The sequence below is a fragment of the Nerophis ophidion genome, linkage group LG03 (genome assembly GCF_033978795.1).
Source record: "Nerophis ophidion isolate RoL-2023_Sa linkage group LG03, RoL_Noph_v1.0, whole genome shotgun sequence".
Classification (NCBI taxonomy): domain Eukaryota; kingdom Metazoa; phylum Chordata; class Actinopteri; order Syngnathiformes; family Syngnathidae; genus Nerophis; species Nerophis ophidion.
Window position 1 is genome coordinate 8,028,729 of NC_084613.1, and position 26,280 is coordinate 8,055,008.

General features: G+C 40.7%; 1 protein-coding gene across 3 annotated transcripts in view; it reads right to left on the reverse strand.

Annotated features, from left to right (window-relative positions):
• Positions 1 to 26,280, reverse strand: part of syne1b (spectrin repeat containing, nuclear envelope 1b) — a 346,051-nt gene that overhangs the window by 35,452 nt on the left and 284,319 nt on the right. For all 3 annotated transcript variants that reach the window (XM_061894156.1, XM_061894155.1, XM_061894154.1), the window contains 11 exons: positions 24,330 to 24,455; positions 24,101 to 24,256; positions 23,756 to 23,914; positions 17,865 to 18,031; positions 13,080 to 13,242; positions 12,826 to 13,013; positions 12,611 to 12,761; positions 8,364 to 8,546; positions 8,159 to 8,296; positions 4,467 to 4,658; positions 4,072 to 4,402 (listed from right to left, as the gene is read on the reverse strand). In XM_061894156.1, the coding sequence (XP_061750140.1) occupies positions 4,072 to 4,402; positions 4,467 to 4,658; positions 8,159 to 8,296; positions 8,364 to 8,546; positions 12,611 to 12,761; positions 12,826 to 13,013; positions 13,080 to 13,242; positions 17,865 to 18,031; positions 23,756 to 23,914; positions 24,101 to 24,256; positions 24,330 to 24,455 (1,954 nt within the window). The remainder of the gene's footprint in view (positions 1 to 4,071; positions 4,403 to 4,466; positions 4,659 to 8,158; positions 8,297 to 8,363; positions 8,547 to 12,610; positions 12,762 to 12,825; positions 13,014 to 13,079; positions 13,243 to 17,864; positions 18,032 to 23,755; positions 23,915 to 24,100; positions 24,257 to 24,329; positions 24,456 to 26,280) is intronic.

Consider the following 26,280-nt stretch of genomic DNA (forward strand, 5'->3'; position numbering starts at 1 on the left):
TGGAATAGTGCACACATATATATATATATATACACATACATACATACAATAATGACAGAGGTCTGTAATGTTCTTCATAGGTACACTTCAACTGTGAGAGACAGAATGTGAAAAAAAATCCAGGAATTCACATTGTAGGAATTTTACAGAATTTATTTGTAATTTATGGTGGAAAATAAGTATTTGGTCAACCATTCAAAGGAGGTTTTGGCTCAAAATCTCACGATACATGGCCCCATTCATTCTTTCCTTAACACGGATCAATCGTCCTGTCCCCTTAGCAAGAAAAACAGCCCCAAAGCATGATGTTTCCACCCCCATGCTTCACAGTAGGAATGGTGTTCTTGGGATGCAACTCAGTATTCTTCTTCCTGCAAACACGATGAGTTGAGTTTATACCAAAAAGTTCTATTTTGGTTTCATCTGACCACATGACATTCTCCCAATCCTCTGCTGTATCATCCATGTATCCATTTTGGTATAAACTCAACTGGTCGTGTTTGGAGGAAGAAGAATGATGAGTTGCATCCCAAGAACACCAAACCTACTGTGAAGCATGGGGGTGGTAACATCATGCTTTGGGGCTGTTACATACAATTATTCTGACAGGTATACCGTTGTATGGTATACAGGTACTAGTATAGTACCCCGGTACCAATGAATCAAAAACGGTAATATAGTCTGTTTGAAAACTTTTGTTACTCTTTATTTCTGTTTTATCTGGTGTTAATTTAGTTTTTTTCATGTTTTCAAAAGGGACACGACAAGTTGAGTTTATACCAAAAAGGTCTATTTTGGTTTCATCTCCCAATCCTCTGCTTTATCATCCATGTATCCATTTTGGTATAAACTCAACTTGTCGTGTTTGGAGGAAGAAGAATACTGAGTTGTATCCCAAGAACACCATACCTACTGTGAAGCATGAGGGTGGAAACGTCATGCTTTGGGGCTGTTTTTCTGCTAAGGGGACAGGACGATTGGTCCGTGTTAAGGAAAGAATGAAGATCCTTAAAGGCTTATTATGAAAATGTAATAATGTTTAGCAACATATATGCTATCTGTTGTTGTGTTCCCTATTTTTGAGTGTACAAAATGAAGGTGTGTGTTGAGTCTGACTTGGACATAATATGGACTATACACAAATGCTTTTTATGAAAATGTAATTTTGTTTATAACTTATACGCAATCTGTTGTTTCCCTAATTGTTGTTGTTGTACATGGATGAGGGTGTGTGTGGACATTTTCTGGACTGGACCTGGTTTTAAAAAACCTTTTAGACAAGTCTAATCTCATTAACAACCTGGTCTGGTGAAGATAAGGTTTATTTATTTATTTTATAAATAAAATTAAATGAGATTAAAAAATTAAATAAAAAAAAGAACATTTTCTTGGATAAAAAAGAAAGTCAAATTATATAAAACAATTCTATTAAAAATAGTAATTAATGATAGTGTTAGTGGACCGGCGACACACACAATCATGTGTGTTTCAGGGACTGTGTCCCTTGCAGAATGTGTTATATATGTTGTGGGAACCAGAATTTTGGTAGCAGAAAGAAACAACCCTTTTTTGTGTGAGTGGGTGTGGATGAGTGTGAATGGGGGAGGGAGGGGTTTTCTTTGGGGGGTTGATGCACTAATGGAAAGTGTATCTTGTGTATTTTTATGTTGATTTAATAAAAAATAAAAAAATAAAAAAAATAAAAAAGAATGAATGGGGCCATGTATCGTGAGATTTTGAGCCAAAACCTCCTTTGAATGGTTGACCAAATACTTATTTTCCACCATCATTTACAAATAAATTCTTTAAAATTCCTACAATGTGAATTCCTGGATTTTTTTTTCACATTCTGTCTCTCACAGTTGAAGTGTACCTATGATGATAATTACAGACCTCTGTCATCATTTTAAGTGGGAGAACTTGCACAATCGCTGGCTGACTAAATACTTTTTTGCCCCACTGTATATACAGTATAGGTATATATGTAAATACTGTTTGTATATGAAGGTATATACAGGATCGGAATATATGTATATACTGTAGGTATATAAAGGTATATGCAGTATAGGTATATATGTATATACCATAGTGTATAAAGGTACATGTATATACAGTATAGGTATATATGTATATACTGTAGGTATATAAAGATATATACAGTATAGGTGTAATGTGATCAAACTTTCTTGTTCTTGTCAAAAGTCTAGCAGCCACATTTTGTACCAACTGTAAAATACTTTTTTTTGCCCCACTGTATATATATATTTTTTAATTTTAATTTACATATATATATATATATATATATGTAAATTTAAAAAAACAACGTCTAAATCTGTAGATTAACTTCAGCTCTGTTGATATAATTACTTTTTAAAATGTTTAACGCCCTTTTTGTTACAGAAAATCCAGTTTTTTTTATAGAAGTAGGTGAATTATTCATAACCACATTGATTTTAATGTATTATTTTGTGAGCAATGATAATTTTAAAGGAAAAAAAACAGCCAGCATGGCAGCTTTGTGTTATTGGATGGATGGATGGATGGATGGATGGATGGATGGATGGATGGATGGATGGATGGATGGATGGATGGATGGATGGATGGATGGATGGATGGATGGATGGATGGATGGATGGATGGATGGATGGATGGATGGATGGATGGATGGATGGATGGATGGATGGATGGATGGATGGATGGATGGATGGATGGATGGATGGATGGATGGATGGATGGATGGATGGATGGATGGATGGATGGATGGATGGATGGATGGATGGATGGATGGATGGATGGATGGATGGATGGATGGATGGATGGATGGATGGATGGATGGATGGATGGATGGATGGATGGATGGATGGATGGATGGATGGATGGATGGATGGATGGATGGATGGATGGATGGATGGATGGATGGATGGATGGATGGATGGATGGATGGATGGATGGATGGATGGATGGATGGATGGATGGATGGATGGATGGATGGATGGATGGATGGATGGATGGATGGATGGATGGATGGATGGATGGATGGATGGATGGATGGATGGATGGATGGATGGATGGATGGATGGATGGATGGATGGATGGATGGATGGATGGATGGATGGATGGATGGATGGATGGATGGATGGATGGATGGATGGATGGATGGATGGATGGATGGATGGATGGATGGATGGATGGATGGATGGATGGATGGATGGATGGATGGATGGATGGATGGATGGATGGATGGATGGATGGATGGATGGATGGATGGATGGATGGATGGATGGATGGATGGATGGATGGATGGATGGATGGATGGATGGATGGATGGATGGATGGATGGATGGATGGATGGATGGATGGATGGATGGATGGATGGATGGATGGATGGATGGATGGATGGATGGATGGATGGATGGATGGATGGATGGATGGATGGATGGATGGATGGATGGATGGATGGATGGATGGATGGATGGATGGATGGATGGATGGATGGATGGATGGATGGATGGATGGATGGATGGATGGATGGATGGATGGATGGATGGATGGATGGATGGATGGATGGATGGATGGATGGATGGATGGATGGATGGATGGATGGATGGATGGATGGATGGATGGATGGATGGATGGATGGATGGATGGATGGATGGATGGATGGATGGATGGATGGATGGATGGATGGATGGATGGATGGATGGATGGATGGATGGATGGATAGATAGATAGTACTTTATTGATTCCTTCAGGAGAGTTCCTTCAGGAAAATTAAAGGAGTCAACATTGTCAGTTTTTCACGCTTCAGTTCCCATTTGCTCTTTGATGTTTTTGATAGTATTTTGGTATAGTACCGCGGGCCGTGAAAAAATGAGATGCGGGTTAATCTATTATTAGTTTGTATTAAGATGGGTGGGGCCGAAGTGAAAAAGGAAGCAAGCCAAAGGGTAATAAAAGGAACGGTTGCTAAAAAAGTGAATATGGTGCTAATATGTGGAATAATGTTTTCCTACTTGCTCCCAACAAGAGAGACAATAATAATAATAATAATAATAATAGAAGTATACTGACCTGATAAGGCAGAGGAGGGCCTCGGGAGGAAGTCTGCCTCCTCGCTCTGCTGCTCCCTGAGGGCCCTGCTGGCGCTCTCCAGCCCACGGCTCAGGTCGTAGTCGTGGTCCCACTCCAGCGGGATGGAGTCCACGCTGGCCGGGGTGTCTCTGCCCGAGCGCTCCGTCCTGAGCTGGGCCGCCGCCAGAGAGGCCGAGCGTCCCGAGGAAGCCAGCGGGGACAAGAAGCCGTCGCCCAAACGCTCGCTCCACGGCAGGCCGGACAAGTCCCCGGGCTCGTCCAGCTCCAGTTCACGGTCCGAGAGCGACACCTCGGTATCGTCCTCTGCCAGCTGGAGGGAAAAGAAGCTGGTGTGTACCTTCTCGTTTAAAGGAGAGATGAAGTAATCATCTTACAGGGAGGCGAATGAGCTTCTTGTAGTAGCGCTCCACTCGACCAAACACCTCCTGACAGTAGCGCTGCAGCTCCTCCAGCTCCTCCTCCATCACGGCTGCATCCAGCGGCTCGCTCTTCTCCAGCAGAGCCTCGCCCTGGTGGAAGATGCTCTCGATCTTGGCGGTGGTCAGCGAGATCTCCTGCTGGAAGGACTGCAGGGCACAAAGTCAGAAAAACACTGGGGAAAACCTGGGCTGATGCGATCTATGTTTTAGACAAAAAAAAACAACATTTTCTTACAAGCCCCGTTTCCATATGAGTTGGGAAATGGTGTTAGATGTAAATATAAACGGAATACAATGATTTGCAAATGCTTTTCAACCCATATTCAGTTGAATGTGCTACAAAGACAACATATTTGATGTTCAAACTGATAAACGTTTTTTCTTTTGCAAATAATCATTAACTTTAGAATTTGATGCCGGCAACATGTGACAAAGATGTTGGGAAAGGTGGCAATAAATGCTGATAAAGTTGAGGAATGCTCATCAAACACTTATATGGAACATCCCACAGGCTGCTAGACTATTGACAAGAACAAGAAAGTTTGATCATATTACGCCTGTACTGGCTTCCTGTGCACTTAAGATGTGACTTTAAGGTTTTACTAGTATTATTTTCGGGTCTCCCCATGTCTAGCATTAAAAGATTACAGTTGGTACAAAATGCGGCTGCTAGACTTTTGACAAGAACAAGAAAGTTTGATCATATTACGCCTGTACTGGCTCACCTGCACTGGCTTCCTGTGCACTTAAGATGTGACTTTAAGGTTTTACTACTTACGTATAAAATACTACACGGTCTAGCTCCATCCTATCTTGCCGATTGTATTGTACCATATGTCCCGGCAAGAAATCTGCATTCAAAAGACTCCGGCTTATTAGTGATTCCTAAAGCCCAAAAAAAGTCTGCGGGCTATAGAGCGTTTTCCGTTCGGGCTCCAGTACTCAGTTCGAGATGCTACCTCAGTAGAAGCATTTAAATCTCACCTTAAAACTCATCTGTATACTCTAGCCTTTAAATAGACCTCCTTTCTAGACCAGTTGATCTGCCGCTTCTTTTCTTTTTCTCCTATGTCCCCCCCTCCCTTGTGGAGGGGGTCCGGTCCGATGACCATGGATGAAGTCCTGGCTGTCCAGAGTCGAGACCCAGGATGGACCGCTCGTCGGGACCCAGGATGGACCGCTCGCCTGTGTATCGGTTGGGGACATTTCTCTACGCTGCCGATCCGCCTCCGCTTGAGATGGTTTCCTGTGGACGGGACTCTAGCTGCTGTCTTGGATCCGCTTTGAACTGAACTCTCGCGGCTGTCTTGGAGCCACTATGGATTGAACTTTCAGAGTATCATGTTAGACCCGCTCGACATCCATTGCTTTCGGTCCCCTAAAGGGGGGGGGGGTTGCCCACTTCTGAGGTCCTCTCCAAGGTTTCTCATAGTCAGCATTGTCACTGGCGTCCCACTGGATGTGAATTCTCCCTGCCCACTGGGTGTGAGTTTTCCTTGCCCTTTTGTGGGTTCTTCCGAGGATGTTGTAGTTGTAATGGTTTGTACAGTCCTTTGAGACATTTGTGATTTAGGGCTATATAAATAAACATTGATTGATTGAGTGTGCAGGCTAATTGGGAACAGGTGGGTGCCATGATTGGGTATAAAAGCAGCTTCCATGAAATGCTAAGTAATTCACAAACAAGGATGGGGTGAGGGTCACCACTTTGTAAGCAAATTGTCGAACAGTTTTAGAATAACATTTCTCAATGAGCTATTGCAAGGAATTTGGGGATTTGACCATCTACGGTCCGTAAAATCATCAAAAAGTTCAGAGAATCTGGAGAAATCACTGCACGTAAGCGATTATGTTACGGACATTTGATCTCTCAGGCGGTACGGCATCAAAAACCGACATCAGTGTGTAAAGGATATCACCACATGGGCTCAGGAACACTTCATAAAACCACGGCCAGTAACTACAGTTGGTCGCTACATCTGTAAGTGCAAGTTAAAACTCTACTATGCAAAGCCAAACCCATTTATCAACAACACCCAGAAACGCCGCCGGCTTGGCTGGGCCCGAGCTCCTCTAAGATGGACTGATGCAAAGTGGAAAGGATATTCTGTGGTCTGACGATTTCAAATTATATTTGGAAACAGAGGACGTGGTGTCCTCCAGAACGAAGAAGAAAATAACAATTCGGATTGTTATAGGCGCAAAGTTAAAAAGCCAGCATCTGTGATGGTATGGGGGTGAATTAGTGCCCAAGGCATGGGTAACTTACACATCTGTGAAGGCACCAATAACGCTGAAAGGTACATACTTGTTTTGGAGCGACATATGTTGTCATCCAACCAACGTTATCATGGACGCCTCTGCCTTTTTCAGCAAGACAAGTGTTACAACAGCGTGACTTCGTAAAAAAAAAAGTGCTGGTACTTTCTTGGCCCGCCTGCAGTCCAGACCTGTCTCTCATCGAAAATGTGTGGCGCATTATGAAACGTAAAATACGACAGTTGAACGACTGAAGCGCTACATAAAACAAGAATGGGAAATAATTCCACTTTCAAAGCTTCAACAATTACTTTCCTCAGTTCCCAAACATTTATTGTGGGCTGTTAAAAGAAAATGTGATGTAACACAGTGGTAAACATACCCTTTCCCAACTACTTTGGCATGTGTTGCAGCCATGAAATTCTAAGTTAATTATTATTTGCAAAAAAAATTAAGTTTATGAGTTTGAACATCAAATATCTTGTCTTTGTCGTGCATTCAACTGAATATGGGTTGAAAAGGATTTGCAAATCATTGTATTCCATTCCACCGTATATATATATATTTTTTAAAATGTGATATTAATATCCCCGGCATCTCCACTTATTTTTGGGCTTCACGGTGGCAGAGGGGTTAGTGCGTCTGCCTCACAATAAGAAGTTCCTGCAGTCCTGGGTTCAAATCCAGGCTCGGGATCTTTCTGTGTGGAGTTTGCATGTTCTCCCCGTGAATGCGTGGGTTCCCTCCGGGTACTCCGGCTTCTTCCCACTTCCAAAGACATGCACCTGGGGATAGGTTGATTGGCAACACTAAATCGGCCCTAGTGTTTGAATGTGAGTGTGAATGTTGTCTGTCTATCTGTGTTGGCCCTGCGATGAGGTGGCGACTTGTCCAGGGTGTACCCCGCCTTCCGCCCGATTGTAGCTGAGATAGGCGCCAGCGCCCCCCGCGACCCCAAAAGGGAATAAGCGGTAGAAAATGGAAAATGGATGGAGATATTAATATTAAATATACTCATATAAAACCGCTACCTTGTGTTTGATGACTACTTAGGCCCACTACTGTATTTCAGTGTTGTCATTATGGTGGTACTTGTAGAGCCAAGGGTTTTCTGAGGTGGTAAGAACCACTGCAGTACTGTATAGAACTTTATATTGTGTTTCAAGTGTACAAACCTTCATTAAAATAGGGACTTTTGTCGAGGCTGGAACCAATTATTCATATTTACATTGTTTCTTAGGGATACATTTTCCTCACAATACAAACTTTCCAATTTACATACCATGCTAAAGAAGCAGGGACATCACTCAGCAGACTCTGGTTCAGTGCTGCTATTCCTCAGCTTAGTTCATGTTTTGCACCCAGGAGAAGTCCTCGGACTCTCTTACCTTGAGCTGCTTGATCTTGGCCTGGATGTCGCACTCGGAGAAGTGCTCGATGTTGGTGAGCTGCAAGTCCATCTCGGTCAGCCACACCAAGATGGCGTCCCGTGCCGTCTCAAACTCCTCCCTCTGGCTGATGAAGTGCTGGACGGGAAGAGAAGGCTTGGGTCTCCAGGATACACAATAGGTGTTGTTTAACGGCCATAAGCACCTTGAGCCTGCGCAGGATGGACGCCACCCTCTTCTGCAGGTTGTCCCACCGCTGGTTGGCGCTGTGTGCCATCTCTTTCAGGTGGCAGGAAGCGTCCGTGCGGTTCTCTCTGGCCAGGCGGCGGTACTGCTTGTTGATCAACTCCAGCTGGGTTAGGCTTTCATGGACTTGCCTCTGGAAGGACTGTGGAGACATTGGATTGAAGAATACAGTGATGCCCCCCTCACAATTCAACAATCTGAGGAGGTTGGCGTTAGTGCCGCCCTAGTGGCTCCCTGGAGCATTTTTTTTAAAAAGGATTGAAAATGGAAAAAGACGGGGGAAAAATATATATTTTTTGTTTTAGTATGTTTTTGTTTGAGGACAAACATGACACAAATTGCTAGAAATGTTTAATATGTTATCTATACCTTTGGCCATTAAAAGCCAGTCATTTCCAGGAGTTATCTCACCTTCTGAGTAGCCTCTGATTTACTGATAGTTTCTAATGTTGTAAAAATGTGTAGAATAAATATTACATTTCAACATTTCTGTCATCAAATATTTCTTTCATCCTGCATCACATAGTCATTTTGATCGTAGGCTATCATAACTAATATAGACACTTACATCATGTGTTGACCTCATTATAACACTTATATATTTTTTTTTTTCATTTTTTTTTTTCATTTTTTGTATGTATAACTGTTTGTTTGTTGACCGAAGAACAATAAACATGAACTTGAACTTGATATAAGACGTCTAAAGTCATTTTGATAGTAGGCTATCATAGCTTATATAGACACTTACATCATGTGTTGCCTTCATTATAACACTTATATAAGACTTTTAAAGTAATTTTGATAGTAGGCTATCATAGCTTATATAGACACTTACATCATGTGTTGACCTCATTATAACACTTATATAAGACTTATGAAGTCATTTTGATAGTAGGTTATTATAGCTAATATTGACACTTGTGCCATATGTTGACCTCATTATAACACTTATATAAGACTTTTAAAGTAATTTTAATAGTAGGCTATTATAGCTAATATTGACACTTGTGCCATATGTTGACCTCATTATAACACTTATATAAGACTTATAGTCAATTTGATAGTAGGCTATTATAGCTAATATAGACACTTACATCATGTGTTGACCTCATTATAACACTCATATAAGACTTATAAAGTAATTTTGATAGTAGGCTATTATAGCTAATTTAGACACTTATGCCATATGTTGACCTCATTATAACACTTATATAAGACTTTTAAAGTCAATTTGATAGTAGGCTATTATAGCTAATATAGACACTTACGCCATGTGTTGCCTCCATTATAACACTTATATAAGACTTATGAAGTCATTTTGATAGTAGGCTAATATAGCTAATATCGAACTTATGCCACGTGTTGCCTTCATTATAACACTTATATAAGACTTTTAAAGTCAATTTGATAGTAGGCTATTATAGCTAATATTGACACTTATGCCATGTGTTGCCTTCATTATAACACTTATATAAGACTTATAAAGTCATTTTGATAGTAGGCTATTATAGCTAATATTGACACTTGTGCCATATGTTGACCTCATTATAACACTTATATAAGACTTTTAAAGCCATTTTGATAGTAGGCTATTATAGCTAATATAGACACTTATGCCATATGTTGACCTCATTATAACACTTATATAAGACTTATAGTCAATTTGATAGTAGGCTATTATAGCTTATATAAACACTTATGCCATGTGTTGCCTTCATTATAACACTTATATAAGACTTATAAAGTCATTTTGATAGTAGGCTATTATAGCTAATATTGACACTTATGCCATGTGTTGACCTCATTATAACACTTATATAAGACTTATAAAGTCATTTTGATAGTAGGCTATTATAGCTAATATTGACACTTGTGCCATATGTTGACCTCATTATAACACTTATATAAGACTTTTAAAGCCATTTTGATAGTAGGCTATTATAGCTAATATAGACACTTATGCCATATGTTGACCTCATTATAACACTTATATAAGACTTATAGTCAATTTGATAGTAGGCTATTATAGCTTATATAAACACTTATGCCATGTGTTGCCTTCATTATAACACTTATATAAGACTTATAAAGTCAATTTGATAGTAGGCTATTATAGCTAACATACACACTTACGTCATGTGTTGTCTTCATTATAACACTTATAAAAGACTTATAAAGTCATTTTAATAGTAGGCTATTATAGCTAATATAGACACTTATGCCATGTGTTGCCTTCATTATAACACTTATAAAAGACTTTTCATTTTTTGCGGCTCCAGACAGACTTTTTTTTGTATTCTTGGTCCAATATGGCTCTTTCAACGTTTTGGGTTGCTGACCCCTGATCTAAAGGGACAACACTATACAAATAAATTTACTTCAGAGTAGTCAGTGTACAGCTTGTATATTTACTATACACTGAATGTGCCAACATGCAGTGATTCTTGTGTAAATAGCAGGCACCCAAACATGCACCACACAAGGACTTGTTGAAATTCATGTTTCCCCTAAATCAGGTGTGTCCAAAATGTGGCTCAGGGGCCATTTGTGGTACGTATCTAGTTACTGCACAATCGTTACCATTTCAATTAGGGCTGTCAAGGTCAACGCGCTAATAAGGTGCATGCCAATCATAAGCCATAACCTTCATTACCTTCTATTTACCTTATTTTATCTTCTTCATTCCTTTCTTTTATCTTTAATTTACCCTATTTACCTTTTATGTATGTTACTTTACTTTCTAGTCAACTTATTTTACCTTTTATTCACGTTATTTTACTCTATATTTAACTTATTTGACCTTTTATTTATGTTCCTTTACCCTTTTTTTAACATTTCATCCAACTTATTAACCTTTATTTACCGTATTTTTCGGACTATGAGTCACAGTTTTTTTCATAGTTTGGCCGGGGGTGCGACTTATACTCCGGAGGGACTTATGTGTGAAATTATTAACACATTACTGTAAAATATCAAATATTATTTATCTCATTCGCGGAAGAGACGAAGAAAACGTCAACAATCGTCACACACACGTCAACCAATAAGAATTTGGCGGGGGAGGGTCATGGCAGAAGTGCATTGTGGGTATGGGATGCTAACTGATATAGGCTATATGCTACTGCCGTATTTAATTTAAGTGGATCATTTCATAGTGACTTATAAAAATTGAAAAGGGCTGAAAAAAATTGGCACCGAAAAGGAAATCATGTACTGCAGATTACAAGCTGGACGTAGTGAAATATGCAGCAGAAAAGGACAAGAGGAAGCGGCGCATACCTTTGGAGTTGGCAGAGTTGTTTAGAAGCGACATCGAGGAAGAAGATTTCATGGGATTTATCGATTAGGAGTGACAGATTGTTTGGTAAAGGTATAGCATGTTCTATATGTTATAGTTATTTGAATGACTCTTACCATAATATGTTACGTTAACATAGCAGGCACCTTCTCAGTTGCTTATTTATGCCTCATATAACGTACACTTATTCAGCCTGTTGTTCACTATTCTTTATTTATTTTATATTGCCTTTCAAATGTCTAATCTTGGTGTTGGATTTTATCAAAGAAATTTCCCCCAAAAACGCGACTTATACCAGTGCGACGTATATATGTTTTTTTCCTTCTTTATTATGCATTTTCAGCAGGTGAGACTTATACTCCGGAGCGACTTATACTCCAGTGCGACTAACATATGTTTTTTTTTCATTTTTTATCATGCATTTTCGGCAGGTGCGACATACAGTATACTCCAGAGCGACTTATACTCCAGTGCGACTTATATCTGTTTTTTGCCAGCTTTATCATGCATTTTTAGCCGGTGGGACTTATAATCCGAAAAATACGGTACTCTTTTACCCTTGTTTACATTCTATTTAACTTATTCTACCTAATATTTGCTGTCTTTTACCCTTTCTACATTATATTTAACTTTTCTTTTTTCATCTTTTACCTACTTACACCTTTAATATAACTTATTTTACCTTCTATTGACCTCTTTTACTTTTTCTCACCGTATTTTACCTTTAATTGATGTCTATTTACCTTCCATTCAACTTTTTTTACCTTTTTTTTTTTAATGCGGTGCGGATTTCATAAAATTTGTCATTTAACGATGAATCGAAGCAACAAAATATAAATGGCAGCTTTATTCTAATCAATTTTATGGAATGCTCGTTGAGTCCTAATAGTGTCCGAGAGGAGCCGTACCTCAAACTTCTTCAGTTCCTCCTTGGCTATGGTGTACAAAACCCCAGAGGAGTTTGGCAGAGCAGCCGTCTTCTCGGAGGTGGCCAGCCACTCCTCAAAGCGTGAAAAGTCCTCCAAGAACTTCTGCCACAAACGCCACGTTTCCTCGATCCTGACAAACAGACGGGAGTTGAGTGGGCGTGAGCGAGGTCGCTTCCTGACTGACCGTGTCCTACTTGAGTCTCCTCTCCATGGAGGAGGCGCAGATGCTCCTCCAGCGGCGGTCCAGGCTGCGCGTGGCCTGCTGGATGGAATCGCACTCGGCGTCGGTGGCGCAGGCGTCGCAGTCGTGCAGAAGCACCTCGCATAGATTGAGCACGGACGCCACTCCGGTGCTGTGCTTCTCGATGTCGCTCTGCAGCTCCTGTGCAAGGACCTTCACTGGTTGAAAGCGGATTCCTCTGCGGTAATAAAGCAGCTGGCGTGTTACCTGTTGCTGATCCAGTTTGCGCTGAATGTCCTGAAAGTGGCAGGCGTCGTAGGCGATGGGCTGAGAGAGCTCGGTCTCGATGTGGGCCAGCCAGGAACGCAGGCTGCTCATGTTTTTGTCCAGCTGCTGCACGGCCACCAGAGTCTCTCTCAGCTTCTTCACCCTGACAACAACCATAAGGAGGTCACCACCATGCAGTCAGGCTGTGCATTAAGGTGTGTAGCGCACTTAAAATCATCTCATTTGCTCAAAAAGTGCCTAATGTACGGAATAATTCTGTTTTGTGCTTACTGACCTCAAGGCTATTTTAAAACTGTTTAAAAGATTACAGTTGGTACAAAATGTGGCAGCTAGACTTTCGACAAGAACAAGAAAGTTTGATCATATTACACCTATACTGTATATATCTTTATATACCTAAAGCATATACATATATACCGATCCTGTATATACCTTCATATACAAACAGTATTTACATATATACCTATACTGTATATACAGTGGGGCAAAAAAGTATTTAGTCAGCCAGCGATTGTGCAAGTTCTCCCACTTAAAATGATGACAAAGGTCTGTAATTTTCATCCTAGGTACACTTCAACTGTGAGAGACAGAATGTGGAAAAAAATCCAGGAATTCACATTGTAGGAATTTTGAAGAATTTATTTGTAAATTATGGTGGAAAATAAGTATTTGGTCAACCATTCAAAGGAGGTTTTGGCTCAAAATCTCACGATACATGGCCCCATTCATTCTTTCCTTAACACGGATCAATCGTCCTGTCCCCTTAGCAGAAAAACAGCCCCAAAGCATGATGTTTCCACCCCCATGCTTCACAGTAGGTGTGGTGTTCTTGGGATGCAACTCAGTATTCTTCTTCCTCCAAACACGACGAGGTGAGTTTATACCAAAAAGTTCTATTTTGGTTTCATCTGACCACATGACATTCTCCCAATCCTCTGCTGTATCATCCATGTATCCATTTTGGTATAAACTTAACTCGTCGTTTTTGGAGGAAGAAGAATACTGAGTTGCATCTCAAGCACACCATACCTACTGCAAAGCATGGGGGTGGAAACATCATGCTTTGGGGCTGTTTTTCTGGTAAGGGGACAGGACGATGGATCCGTGTTAAGGAAAGAATGAATGGGGCCATGTATCGTGAGATTTTGAGCCAAAACCTCCTTCCATCAGTGAGAGCTTTGAATGGTTGACCAAATATTACTTTTCCACCATAATTTAAAAATAAATTCTATAAAATTCTTACAATGTGAATTCCTGGATTTTCTTTTCACATTCTGTCTCTCACAGTTGTTGTGTACCTATGATGAAAATTACAGACCTCTGTCATCATTTTAAGTGGGAGAACTTGCACAATCGCTGGCTGACTAAATACTTTTTTGCCCTACTGTACCTTCATATACATACAGTATATACATATATACCTATACTGTATATACCTTTATATAAATGATAAATGGGTTGTATTGGTATAGCGCTTTTCTACCTTCAAGGTACTCAAAGCGCTTTGACACTACTTCCACATTTACCCATTCACACACACATTCACACACTGATGGAGGGAGCTGCCATGCAAGGCGCCAACCAGCACCCATCAGGAGCAAGGGTGAAGTGTCTTGCTCAGGACACAACGGACGTGACGAGGTTGGTACTAGGTGGGATTTGAGCCAGGGACCCTCGGGTTGCGCACGGCCACTCTCCCACTGCGCCACGCCGTCCCAACCTACATTATATACATATATACCTATACTGCATATACTTTTATATACCTACAATATATACATATATACCTATACTGTATATACCTTTATATACCTACAGTAAATACATATATGTACCTATACCGTATATACTTTTATATATGTACAGTATATACCCATACTATATATACCTTTATATACCTACAGTATATACATATATACCTACACTGTATATACCTTTATATACCTACAGTATATACATATATACCTATACTGGCTCACCTGCACTGGCTTCCTGTGCACTTAAGATGTGACTTTAAGGTTTTACTACTTAGGTATAAAATACTACACGGTCTAGCTCCATCATATCTTGTTGATTGTATTGTACCATATGTCCCGGCAAGCAGCCACCGACTTCATTTTCCCCCGTAGAAGAAGAAGCGCACGGTGCATGCTGGGATATATGACTGCGGGAGGCGTGCCGTTTCTATGTGTTCATGTGAAGACCCCAAAATGGCTCCAATAAAGAGACACGCTTACGACTCAGAGTTTAAACTCAAGGCGATCAGTCACACAGTAGAAGACGGGAATAGAGCAGCAGCGAGAGAAATTTAACATTAACAGCAGCGAGACTGACTCCTTTAATGACGACTTCGACAAGACGGAGCCGGGCATGTTGGATGCCGTATTCGCCCAACTGTTTGATTCGAACGGCATAGCTCGGTTGGTAGAGTGGCCGTGCCAGCAACTCAAAGGGTTGCAGGTTCGATTCCCGCTTCCGCCATCCTAGTCACTGCCGTTGTGTCCTTGGGCAAGACACTTTACCCACCTGCTCCCAGTGCCACCCACACTGGTTTAAATGTAACTTAGATATTGGGTTTCACTATGTAAAGCGCTTTGAGTCACTAGAGAAAAGCGCTATATAAATATAATTCACTACACTGAAGAAGAAGAATTTGAGGGATTCGTGGATGAAGAATAACTTAATAAACTGAGCTTTACATGTTTATTTTGTGTGTTGTGTTGTGTGACATTATCATTTCAGCAACGTTGTGTTATTGATATATTATTGCTTTGCACTATTTCGAGGGGTTACTATATTGTGATTGCACTAACGTTTGATTTAGCGTAACAGTATCAGACTGTTTTTACCGGTTTATTGAATCGGGGAAAATAATAAAACAAAACAGTTTATTCATTTTGGGAGTGAACGAAGTTTTCAGAACGCTGGATTGTAATCTTTTAATAAAGTTTGACTGACCTATCCGACTGTTTTTTGACATTCTCTTTAGCGCAGATCCATCCAAAGGATACATAACGTAACCCCAGCCTCTACTGTAGCATCTATTCCAGGGGTGCCCATTACGTCGATCGCGAGCTACCAGTCGACCGCGGGGGGTGTGTCAGTCGATCTCCAGCCAGGCTTTTAAAAAAAATAGACCTAAAAATTAGTGATCATCAATCTTCACCAAGACGTCACTTAAATGACATTCACGGTACCGGAGGGTCTTGTGAGATGACGCTGGCTGCTGCAAGATCATTATTATGAAAATATGACCGGGAGGAAGGCGAGAAACACTTTTTATTTCAACAGACTCTCGCGCCGTACCTTCCGTCAAAACTCTAAAGGCCGACTGCACATTTCCTATCTTCACAATAAAAGCCCTGCTTCATGCTGCCTGCGCTAACTAAATACAGAGTCTCGGAAAACTGGCGTGCACAAGCGATCCCTCAGAAAGCTGGCGTGCACATCACTTGTGCACGCCAGCTTTCCGAGACTCTTATTTTGTTAGCGCAGGCAGCATGAAGCAGGGCTTTTATTGTGAAGATAGGAAATGTGCAGTCGGCCTTTAGAGTTTTGACGGAAGGGACGGCGCGAAAGTCTGTTGAAATAAAAAGTGTTTCTCGCCTTCCTCTCTGTCATTTTTTCATAATAATGAACTGGCAGCAGCCAGCGTCATCTCACAAGACCCTCGGGTGCCGTGAATGTCAATCAAGCAAGCTACGGAATTTGCCGCCAATGTTTTTCTTGTAAAGTGTATGGAAGCTGGATGAATTAGATGCCAAAAACCAACCACTTTCATGTGGTATTGTACAGAAAGGACCACTTTTTTTCTCCTCCATTTGAAAATGTGGGCGTTATCATCATTACTGTCTGATTCCAATCAATGCAAGTCATCAGAATCAGGTAATACACCAACTTATATTCTTGTCTTTGTGAAAGGAAGACATCTATATGTGTTACACATGCTTGTATTATCATTAAACACATTTAACTTGTTTACAAAAATGTCTCTTTCATAAATAAATAAATATAAATGATATATATAAATGAGGTAGATCCCCTCGAGTTGGTCAATTGAAAAGTAGCTCGCCTGCAGAAAAAGTGTGGGCACCCCTGATCTATTCTATGCGCCTTATAATGCCTTATATATCAACAAACTTTTAAAATAGGCCATTCATTGAAGGTGCGCCTTATAATCCGGTGCGCCTTATAGTGCGGAAAATACGGTATATCTGTCAGTTGACAAGCTATCAAAGCGTGAAAAACTGTAGTGAGTTTCCATAATTTACCCAAGGAACTTCAGTTATTAGAGGGTTCCGGTCGCACGTTTTTTCACGGGGCACATTTTGGGCGTTGTTGTTGCACGAGTGAGCCACGGATGAGGAGATGCTGCTACGTTATTGATTGAAGTAAAGTCTGAATGTCATTAAAACAGTTAGCACCATCTTGTGACACTTCTTCCACTCCCGTCCTTGCACGCTACACGGTTACAACAAGAAGATGCTGTCGAAGTGGAGGCACGTAAATAAGAGTGCCCACAAAACGGCGCATCCTGAAGCGACTTGAAGATATGTAAAACATCATGTATGCAACATTTTGAGCAACGAACCACCATTACATGTTATGTAGACCACAAGGAAGTCTTTCATATTTAGAATAAAAATAATATGACCCCTTTAATGCGCCTTTTGTATGAAAATAGACCTGACTAGACCCGCTCATCGGCAGTGCGCCTTATAACCCGGTGCGCCCTATGGTGCGGAAAATATGCTAAGTCCTCACCTGGCTCCAATCAGATCCAGCAGGTGCTGCCAGCGGTCGTTGACTTTAGTCAGTTTGTGTTCGATTTCTGCAGCCTTGCCCCGGTGGCTGGCCCGTGCCAGACGCTCCCCCAGCTGGTGGAGGTGCAGCTTGTTCTCCTCGGCCACAGAAATCTCCTCCTGGAAGTCCTGGAGACACGGCGCAACACAACCAGGGTTCATTAAGAAGAGGCAAATCTCACAGGGATTTAGTAGGGTTTTGAACAAAAAGCTGCGCATAAATGCTTGTCAAAGATCCTCTAAGTCAGTGTTTTTTCAACCACTGTGAGATACAGTCTGGTGCGCCGTGGGAGATGATCTAATTTCACATATTTGGGTTGAAAATATATTTGGCAAACCAGTAATTATAGTCTGCAAATGATGTGTTGTTGTTGAGTGTCGATGCTGTCGAGACATCAGCAGAGTAACCGTGTAATACTCTTCCATATCAGTAGGTGGCAGCCGGTGGCAAATTGCTTTGTAGATGTCGGGAACAGCGGGAGGCAGCGTGCAGGTAAAAAGGTGTCTAATGCTTAAACCAAAAATAAACAAAAGATCAGAGCCCCTAAGAAAAGGCATTGAAGCTTAGGGAAGGCTATGTAGAACAAAACTAAAACAGAACTGGCTACAAAGTAAACAAAAACAGAATGCTGGACGACAGCAAAGACTTACTGTGGAGCAAAGATGGCGTCTGCAATGTACATCTGAACATGACATGACAATCAACAATGTCCCCACAAAGAAGGATAAAAACAACTGAAATGTTCTCAATCGCTAAAACAAATAGATGCGGGAAATATCGCTCAAAGGAAGACATGAAACTGCTACAGGAATATTCCCCAAAAAATAGGAGCGCAAGACAAGAAGTAAAAGACTACACACAGGAAAACGGAAAAAAAAAAGTCCAGATAAGTCAGTGTGTGATGTGACAGGTGGTGACAGTACACCTACTTTGAGAAAAGTAGTCATGCATGCTTGCTTATGCTTTAAAGTCATATCCAACAACGACTTTTTACCGTCAACCGAGTTTAGTTTTATACCGATTTCTGCTGGTGGTGTGCCTCTGCATTTTTTCCACGCAAAAAATGTGCCCTTGGCTCAAACAAGGTTGAAAAACAAAGCTCTAAGTGACAGGAGTTCTCTGCTATTTTGCAAATTAGTAGACTCCACGTTTACATTGGCATACTTCAAGTACACTCCATGCTCACGTTAGCGTACTTTAAATAGACACCACGTTCACGTTAGTATACTTTAAATAGACACCACGTTGACGTTGGCATACTTTAAGTACACTCCAGTGTTCATGTTAGTATACTTTAAATAGACACCACGTTGACGTTGGCATACTTTAAGTACACTCCAGTGTTCACGTTAGTATACTTTAAATAGACTCCGGCATAGCTCGGTTGGTAGAGTGGCCGTGTCAGCAACTTGAGGGTTGCAGGTTTGACTCCCGCGTGTGCCATCTTAGTTACTGCCGTTGTGTCCTTGGGCAAGACACTTTACCCACCTGCTCTCAGTGCCACCCACACTGGTTTAAATGTAACTTAGATATTGGGTGTCACTATGTAAAGCACTTTGAGTCACTTGAGAAAAGCGCTATATAAAATATAATTCACTAATTCACTTTAAAAAGACTCCACGTTGACGTTGGCATACTTTAAGTAAACTTCACGTTCACGTTAGTATACTTTAAATATACCCCACGTTGACGTTGGCATACTTTAAGTAAACTTCACGTTCACGTTAGTATACTTTAAATAGACTCCACGTTGACGTTAGCATACTTTAAGTAAACTTCACGTTCACGTTAGTATACTTTAAATAGACTCCACGTTGACGTTGGCATACTTTAAGTAAACTTCACGTTCACGTTAGTATACTTTAAATAGACTCCACGTTGACGTACTTTAAGTAAACTTCACGTTCACGTTAGTATACTTTAAATAGACTCCACGTTGACGTTGGCATACTTTAAGTAAACTTCACGTTCACGTTAGTATACTTTAAATAGACTCCACATTGACGTTGGCATACTTTAAGTAAACTTCACGTTCACGTTAGTATACTTTAAATAGACTCCACGTTGACGTTGGCATACTTTAAGTAAACTTCACATTCACGTTAGTATACTTTAAATAGACTCCACGTTGACGTTGGCATACTTTAAGTACACTCCACGTTCACGTTAGTATATTTTAAATAGACTCCATGTTGACGTTGGCATAATTTAAGTACACTCCACGTTCACGTTAGTATACTTTAAATAGACTCCACGTTGACGTTGGCATACTTTAAGTAAACTTCACGTTCATGTTAGTATACTTTAAATAGACTCCACGTTGACGTTGGCATACTTTTAAGTACACTCCAGTGTTCACGTTACTATACTTTAAATAGACTCGACGTTGGCATACTTTAAGTAAACTTCACGTTCACGTTAGTATACTTTAAATAGACTCCACTTTGATGTTGGCATACTTTAAAGTACACTTCACGTTCACATTAGTATACTTTAAATAGACTCCACGTTGACGTTGGCATACTTTAAGTACACTCCAGTGTTCACGTTAGTATACTTTAAATAGACTCCACGTTGACGTTGGCATACTTTAAGTACACTCCACGTTGACATTGGCATACTTTAAGTACACTCCACGTTCACATTAGTATACTTTAAATAGACTCCACGTTGACGTTGGCATACTTTAAGTACATTCCAGTGTTCACGTTAGTATACTTTAAATAGACTCCACGTTGACGTTGGCATACTTTAAGTAAACTTCACGTTCACGTTAGTATACTTTAAATAGACTCCACGTTGACGTTGGCATACTTTAAGTAAACTTCACGTTCACGTTAGTATACTTTAAATAGACTCCACGTTGACGTTGGCATACTTTAAGTAAACTTCACGTTCACGTTAGTATACTTTAAATAGACTCCACGTTGACGTTGGCATACTTTAAGTACACTCCAGTGTTCATGTTAGTATACTTTAAATAGACTCCACGTTGACGTTGGCATACTTTAAGTAAACTTCACGTTCACGTTAGTATACTTTAAATAGACTCCACGTTGACATTGGCATACTTTAAGTAAACTTCACGTTCACGTTAGTATACTTTAAATAGACACCACGTTGACGTTGGCATACTTTAAGTAAACTTCACGTTCATGTTAGTATACTTTAAATAGACTCCACGTTGACGTTGGCATACTATAAGTACACTTCACGTTCACGTTAGTATACTTTAAATAGACTCCACGTTGACGTTGGCATACTTTGAGTACACTCCACGTTCACATTAGTATACTTTAAATAGACTCCACGTTGACGTTGGCATACTTTAAGTACACTCCAGTGTTCACGTTAGTATACTTTAAATAGACTCCACGTTGACGTTGGCATACTTTAAGTACACTCCACGTTGACATTGGCATACTTTAAGTACACTCCACGTTCACATTAGTATACTTTAAATAGACTCCACGTTGACGTTGGCATACTTTAAGTACATTCCAGTGTTCACGTTAGTATACTTTAAATAGACTCCACGTTGACGTTGGCATACTTTAAGTAAACTTCACGTTCACGTTAGTATACTTTAAATAGACTCCACGTTGACGTTGGCATACTTTAAGTACACTCCAGTGTTCATGTTAGTATACTTTAAATAGACTCCACGTTGACGTTGGCATACTTTAAGTAAACTTCACGTTCACGTTAGTATACTTTAAATAGACTCCACGTTGACATTGGCATACTTTAAGTAAACTTCACGTTCACGTTAGTATACTTTAAATAGACACCACGTTGACGTTGGCATACTTTAAGTAAACTTCACGTTCATGTTAGTATACTTTAAATAGACTCCACGTTGACGTTGGCATACTATAAGTACACTTCACGTTCACGTTAGTATACTTTAAATAGACTCCACGTTGACGTTGGCATACTTTAAGTAAACTTCACGTTCATGTTAGTATACTTTAAATAAACTCCACGTTGACGTTGGCATACTTTAAGTAAACTTCACGTTCATGTTAGTATACTTTAAATAGACTCCACGTTGACGTTGGTATACTTTAAGTAAACTTCCCGTTCATGTTAGTATACTTTAAATAGACTCCACGTTGACGTTGGCATACTTTAAGTACACTTCACGGTACTAATAATCTGATAAAACCATATCGGTCAATCTGTGACGATCTGTCACTTCATTTCTGTTTGTGCTTCATTTATTTTGTTTTCCATTTCTTGCCTGTCCTGCTGAGCGCTTTTTTTCCCCTCACCTGCTGTTGATTGGCAGCCGGTCCACACCTGCTGCCAATCGGCGTGTTTCTGTTTCTGCCTGTCTGGCACGCTCCTCAGTGCTCCAGAATTGCTTTATTGTTTGTGAACTGTCACATGCAAGACTGCTTTCTCTCTGTTTATCATACAAACCCCGTTTCCAAATGAGTTGGTAAATTGTGTTAGATGTAAATATAAACGGAATACAATGATTTGCAAATCCTCTTCAACCCATATTCAGTTGAATATGCTACAAAGACAACATATTTGATGTTCAAACTGATAAACTTTTTTTTTGTGAGCAAATAATCATTAACTTTAGAATTTGATGCCAGCAACATGTGACAAAGAAGTTGGGAAAGGTGGCAATAAATACTGATAAAGTGTAGGAATGCTCATCAAACACTTATTTGGAACATCCCACAGGTGTGCAGGCTAATTGGGAACAGGTGGTTGCTATGATTGGGTATAAAAACAGCTTCCATGAAATGCTAAGTCTTTCATAAGAAAGGATGGGGCGAGGTACACCCCTTTGTCCACAACTGCGTGAGCAAATAGTCAAACAGTTTAAGAACAACGTTTCTCAAAGTGCAATTGCAAGAAATTTAGGTATTTCAACATCTACGGTCCATAATATCATCAAAATGTTCAGAGAATCTGGAGAAATCACTCCACGTAAGCGGCATGGCCGGAAACCAACATTGAATGACCGTGACCTTCGATCCCTCAGGCGGCACTGTATCAAAAACCGACATCAATTTCTAAAGGATATCACCACATGGGCTCAGGAACACTTCAGAAAACCACTGTCACTAAATACACTTCGTCGCTACATCTGTGAGTGCAAGTTAAACCTCTATTACTTGTTCTGTATATTGTACAGTATTTTGTATTTTGTACTTCTATAGTGTTTTGTATATTGTACAGGATTGCTTATTATTTTTATTGGATAGTAGTCTGTTTATTTCAATTGTTAGTTTTTCCTTTTTACCTCTTATGTCATTTATTTCACCCCATATTTGTTCCCACTACCGCACCTTAAGTTGGAGTCGTTAATCTCGTTATATGCAAATATAATGACAATAAAGTTCATTCTATTCTTCTATGCAAAAGCGAAAGCCATTTATCAACAACATCCAGAAACGCCGCCGGCTTCTCTGGGCCCGAGATCATCCAAGATGGACTGATGCAAAGTGGAAAAGTGTTCTGTGGTCTGACGAGTCCACATTTCAAATAGTTTTTGGAAATATTTGACTTTGTGTCATCCAGGCCAAAGGGGAAGCGAACCATCCAGACTGTTATCGACACAAAGTTTATGAGTTTGAACATCAAATATCTTGTCTTTGTAGTGCATTCAATTGAATATGGGTTGAAAAGGATTTGCAAATCATTGTATTCCGTTTATATTTACATCAAACACAATTTCCCAACTCATATGGAAACAAGGTTTGTATTGAAAAAACCCTCTTCCTTGATCTTTGTCCTCCTGGTTCCTGCATGTTGGGGTCACTACTACTGCAGCCGTGCGAGTTCGCGACACAATCTTTCCTATGAACGCAGCAACGCGTGTGTTTGCTTACCTTGCGCAGCCGCTCGATCATCTCTTCGATGCTGATGTCTCCATTTTGTGACACCTTGCCCTCCATGGCAGTGAGCCACTCGCACAGCTCCTTGTACTTTTCGCTGAAGACGTTCCACTCGTTGAGCTTCTCGCTCACCTGCTGCGAGCGCAGTGACATCTGCAGGTACACAAGATGGAACACAAATTGTCGATTGTCGCAGTGCGAGTGTCAGACTATGCACAGCAAGCCGTGACGTTTGGTTTTGTGCGTTTCCTGTGTGGGAGTGTTTTGTCGCTCACACAGGATGCGGCGCACCCGAGAACATGCAACAGCGGCTAAGAAATGGTGGTGCCGGTGCGTCACCTGGTGGCAGATTTCCTCCCACATGCGATGCAGCAGCTCGATACGCTCTTGAAGGACACTAAGGTCCTCCGCGCTGATGTAACACGACAACGACTCCTTTAGGACGGTCAGGTGGGACAAATCCCCGGTCCAGCCGTCGATGGTGCCCTCCAGGTCCTAAACCACGTTCACGATCAGACCAGAACCGCGTAACAGACAATATGACTTGAAGTATAAGATCAGATACGACCTTGCAACGCATCTGCTCAGCCTGCAGGTCCTCATGATGGTCAGGGAGAGGCTGGGACAGCTGACGTTTGAAGGCCCGAAGCTTTTCCAGAGATCCACCGATACCTTTGTCACATCTTTCCCAGTCCTGTCGTTGGCATACAACAAACACAATCATTGTCCCTTTAAATCTATCCATGAACAAGCTCAAATTTGGAATTATCATTTGATAGAATCTGATTGTGTTATTACCGGGAAAAGTCTAAAAAAAAAATACACTTTTGTTCTTCCTGAAACGATAAAATGTATTTTTGTAATACAAGGAGTTTTTTGTTTTTTCTATATATTATGATTTTCCCTGCATGGTTCTCGCCCGGAAAAGGGTGGAGTGCCATCTCCGGGTTGGGGAGGAGACCCTGCCCCAAGTGGAGGAGTTCAAGTACCTAGGAGTCTTGTTCACGAGTGGGGGAAGAGTGGATGGTGAGATCGACAGGCGGATCGGTGCGGCGTCTTCAGTAATGCGGACGTTGTACCGATCCGTTGTGGTGAAGAAGGAGCTGAGCCGGAAGGCAAAGCTCTCAATTTACCGATCGATCTCCGTTCCCATCCTCACCTATGGTCATGAGCTTTGGGTCACGACCGAAAGGATAAGATCACAGGTGCAAGCGGCCCAAATGAGTTTCCTCCGCCGTGTGGCGGGTCTCTCCCTTAGAGATAGGGTGAGAAGCTCTGCCATCCGGGAGGAACTCAAAGTAAAGCCGCTGCTCCTCCACATCGAGAGGAGCCAGATGAGGGTGGTTCGGGCATCTGGTCAGGATGCCACCCGAACGCCTCCCTAGGGAGGTGTTTAGGGCACGTCCAGCTGGTAGGAGGCCACGGGGAAGACCCAGGACACGTTGGGAAGACTATGTCTCCCGGCTGGCATGGGAACGCCTCGGGATCCCCCGGGAAGAGCTAGACGAAGTGGCTGGGGAGAGGGAAGTCTGGGTTTCCCTACTTAGGCTGCTGCCCCCGCGACCCGACCTCGGATAAGTGGAAGAAGATGGATGGATGGGATTTTCCCTGCAATATTCAACTGTATTCTTGGCGTACTTTTTAAAAAAAAATGCATTTATTATTGCAAAACTTTAACTGTATTCTTGTAGTACCACAATTTTTCTTTTAAAATGAGTTTATTCTTCTCATACTTTAACAGCTTTCGTGTTGTATCAACTTTTTTCTACTTTGTTATTAATGATAAATGGGTTGTACTTGTATAGCGCTTTTCTACCTTTAAGGTACTCAAAGCACTTTGACACTACTTCCACATTTACCCATTCACACACACATTCACACACTGATGGAGGGAGCTGCCATGCAAGGCGCCAACCAGCACCCATCAGGAGCAAGGGTGAAGTGTCTTGCTCAGGACACAACGGACGTGACGAGGTTGGTTCTAGGTGGGATTTGAACCAGTGACCCTCGGGTTGCGCACGGCCACTCTCCCACTGCGCCACGCCGTCCCTTATTGTCACATTTTAACTGTTTTCTTGTAGCATCACAACTCTTTTTCTTTTATAGTTGTGGGTTTTTTTTCCAATCTTTAACTGTTTTCTTGTAGTTTTACAACTTTTTTTCTTTTAAAATTATGCGTTTATTATTGTCATACTTTAACAGTTTTCTTGTAGTTTTACCACTTTTTTTCTTTTAAAATTATGTGGGGGTTTTTGCCATACTTTAACTGTTTTCTTGTAGTTTTACAACTTTTTTTCTTTTAAAATTATGCGTTTATTTTTGTCATACTTAAACTGTTTTCTTGTAGTATCACAGTTTTTTCTTTTAAAATTATGCGTTTATTTTTGTCACATTTTAACTGTTTTCTTGTAGATTCACAACTTTTTTTTCTTTTATATTTATGCCGTTTTTCTTGTCACATTTTAACTGTTTTCTTGTAGAATCACAACTTTTTTTAAATTTAAAGTTATGTGTTTATT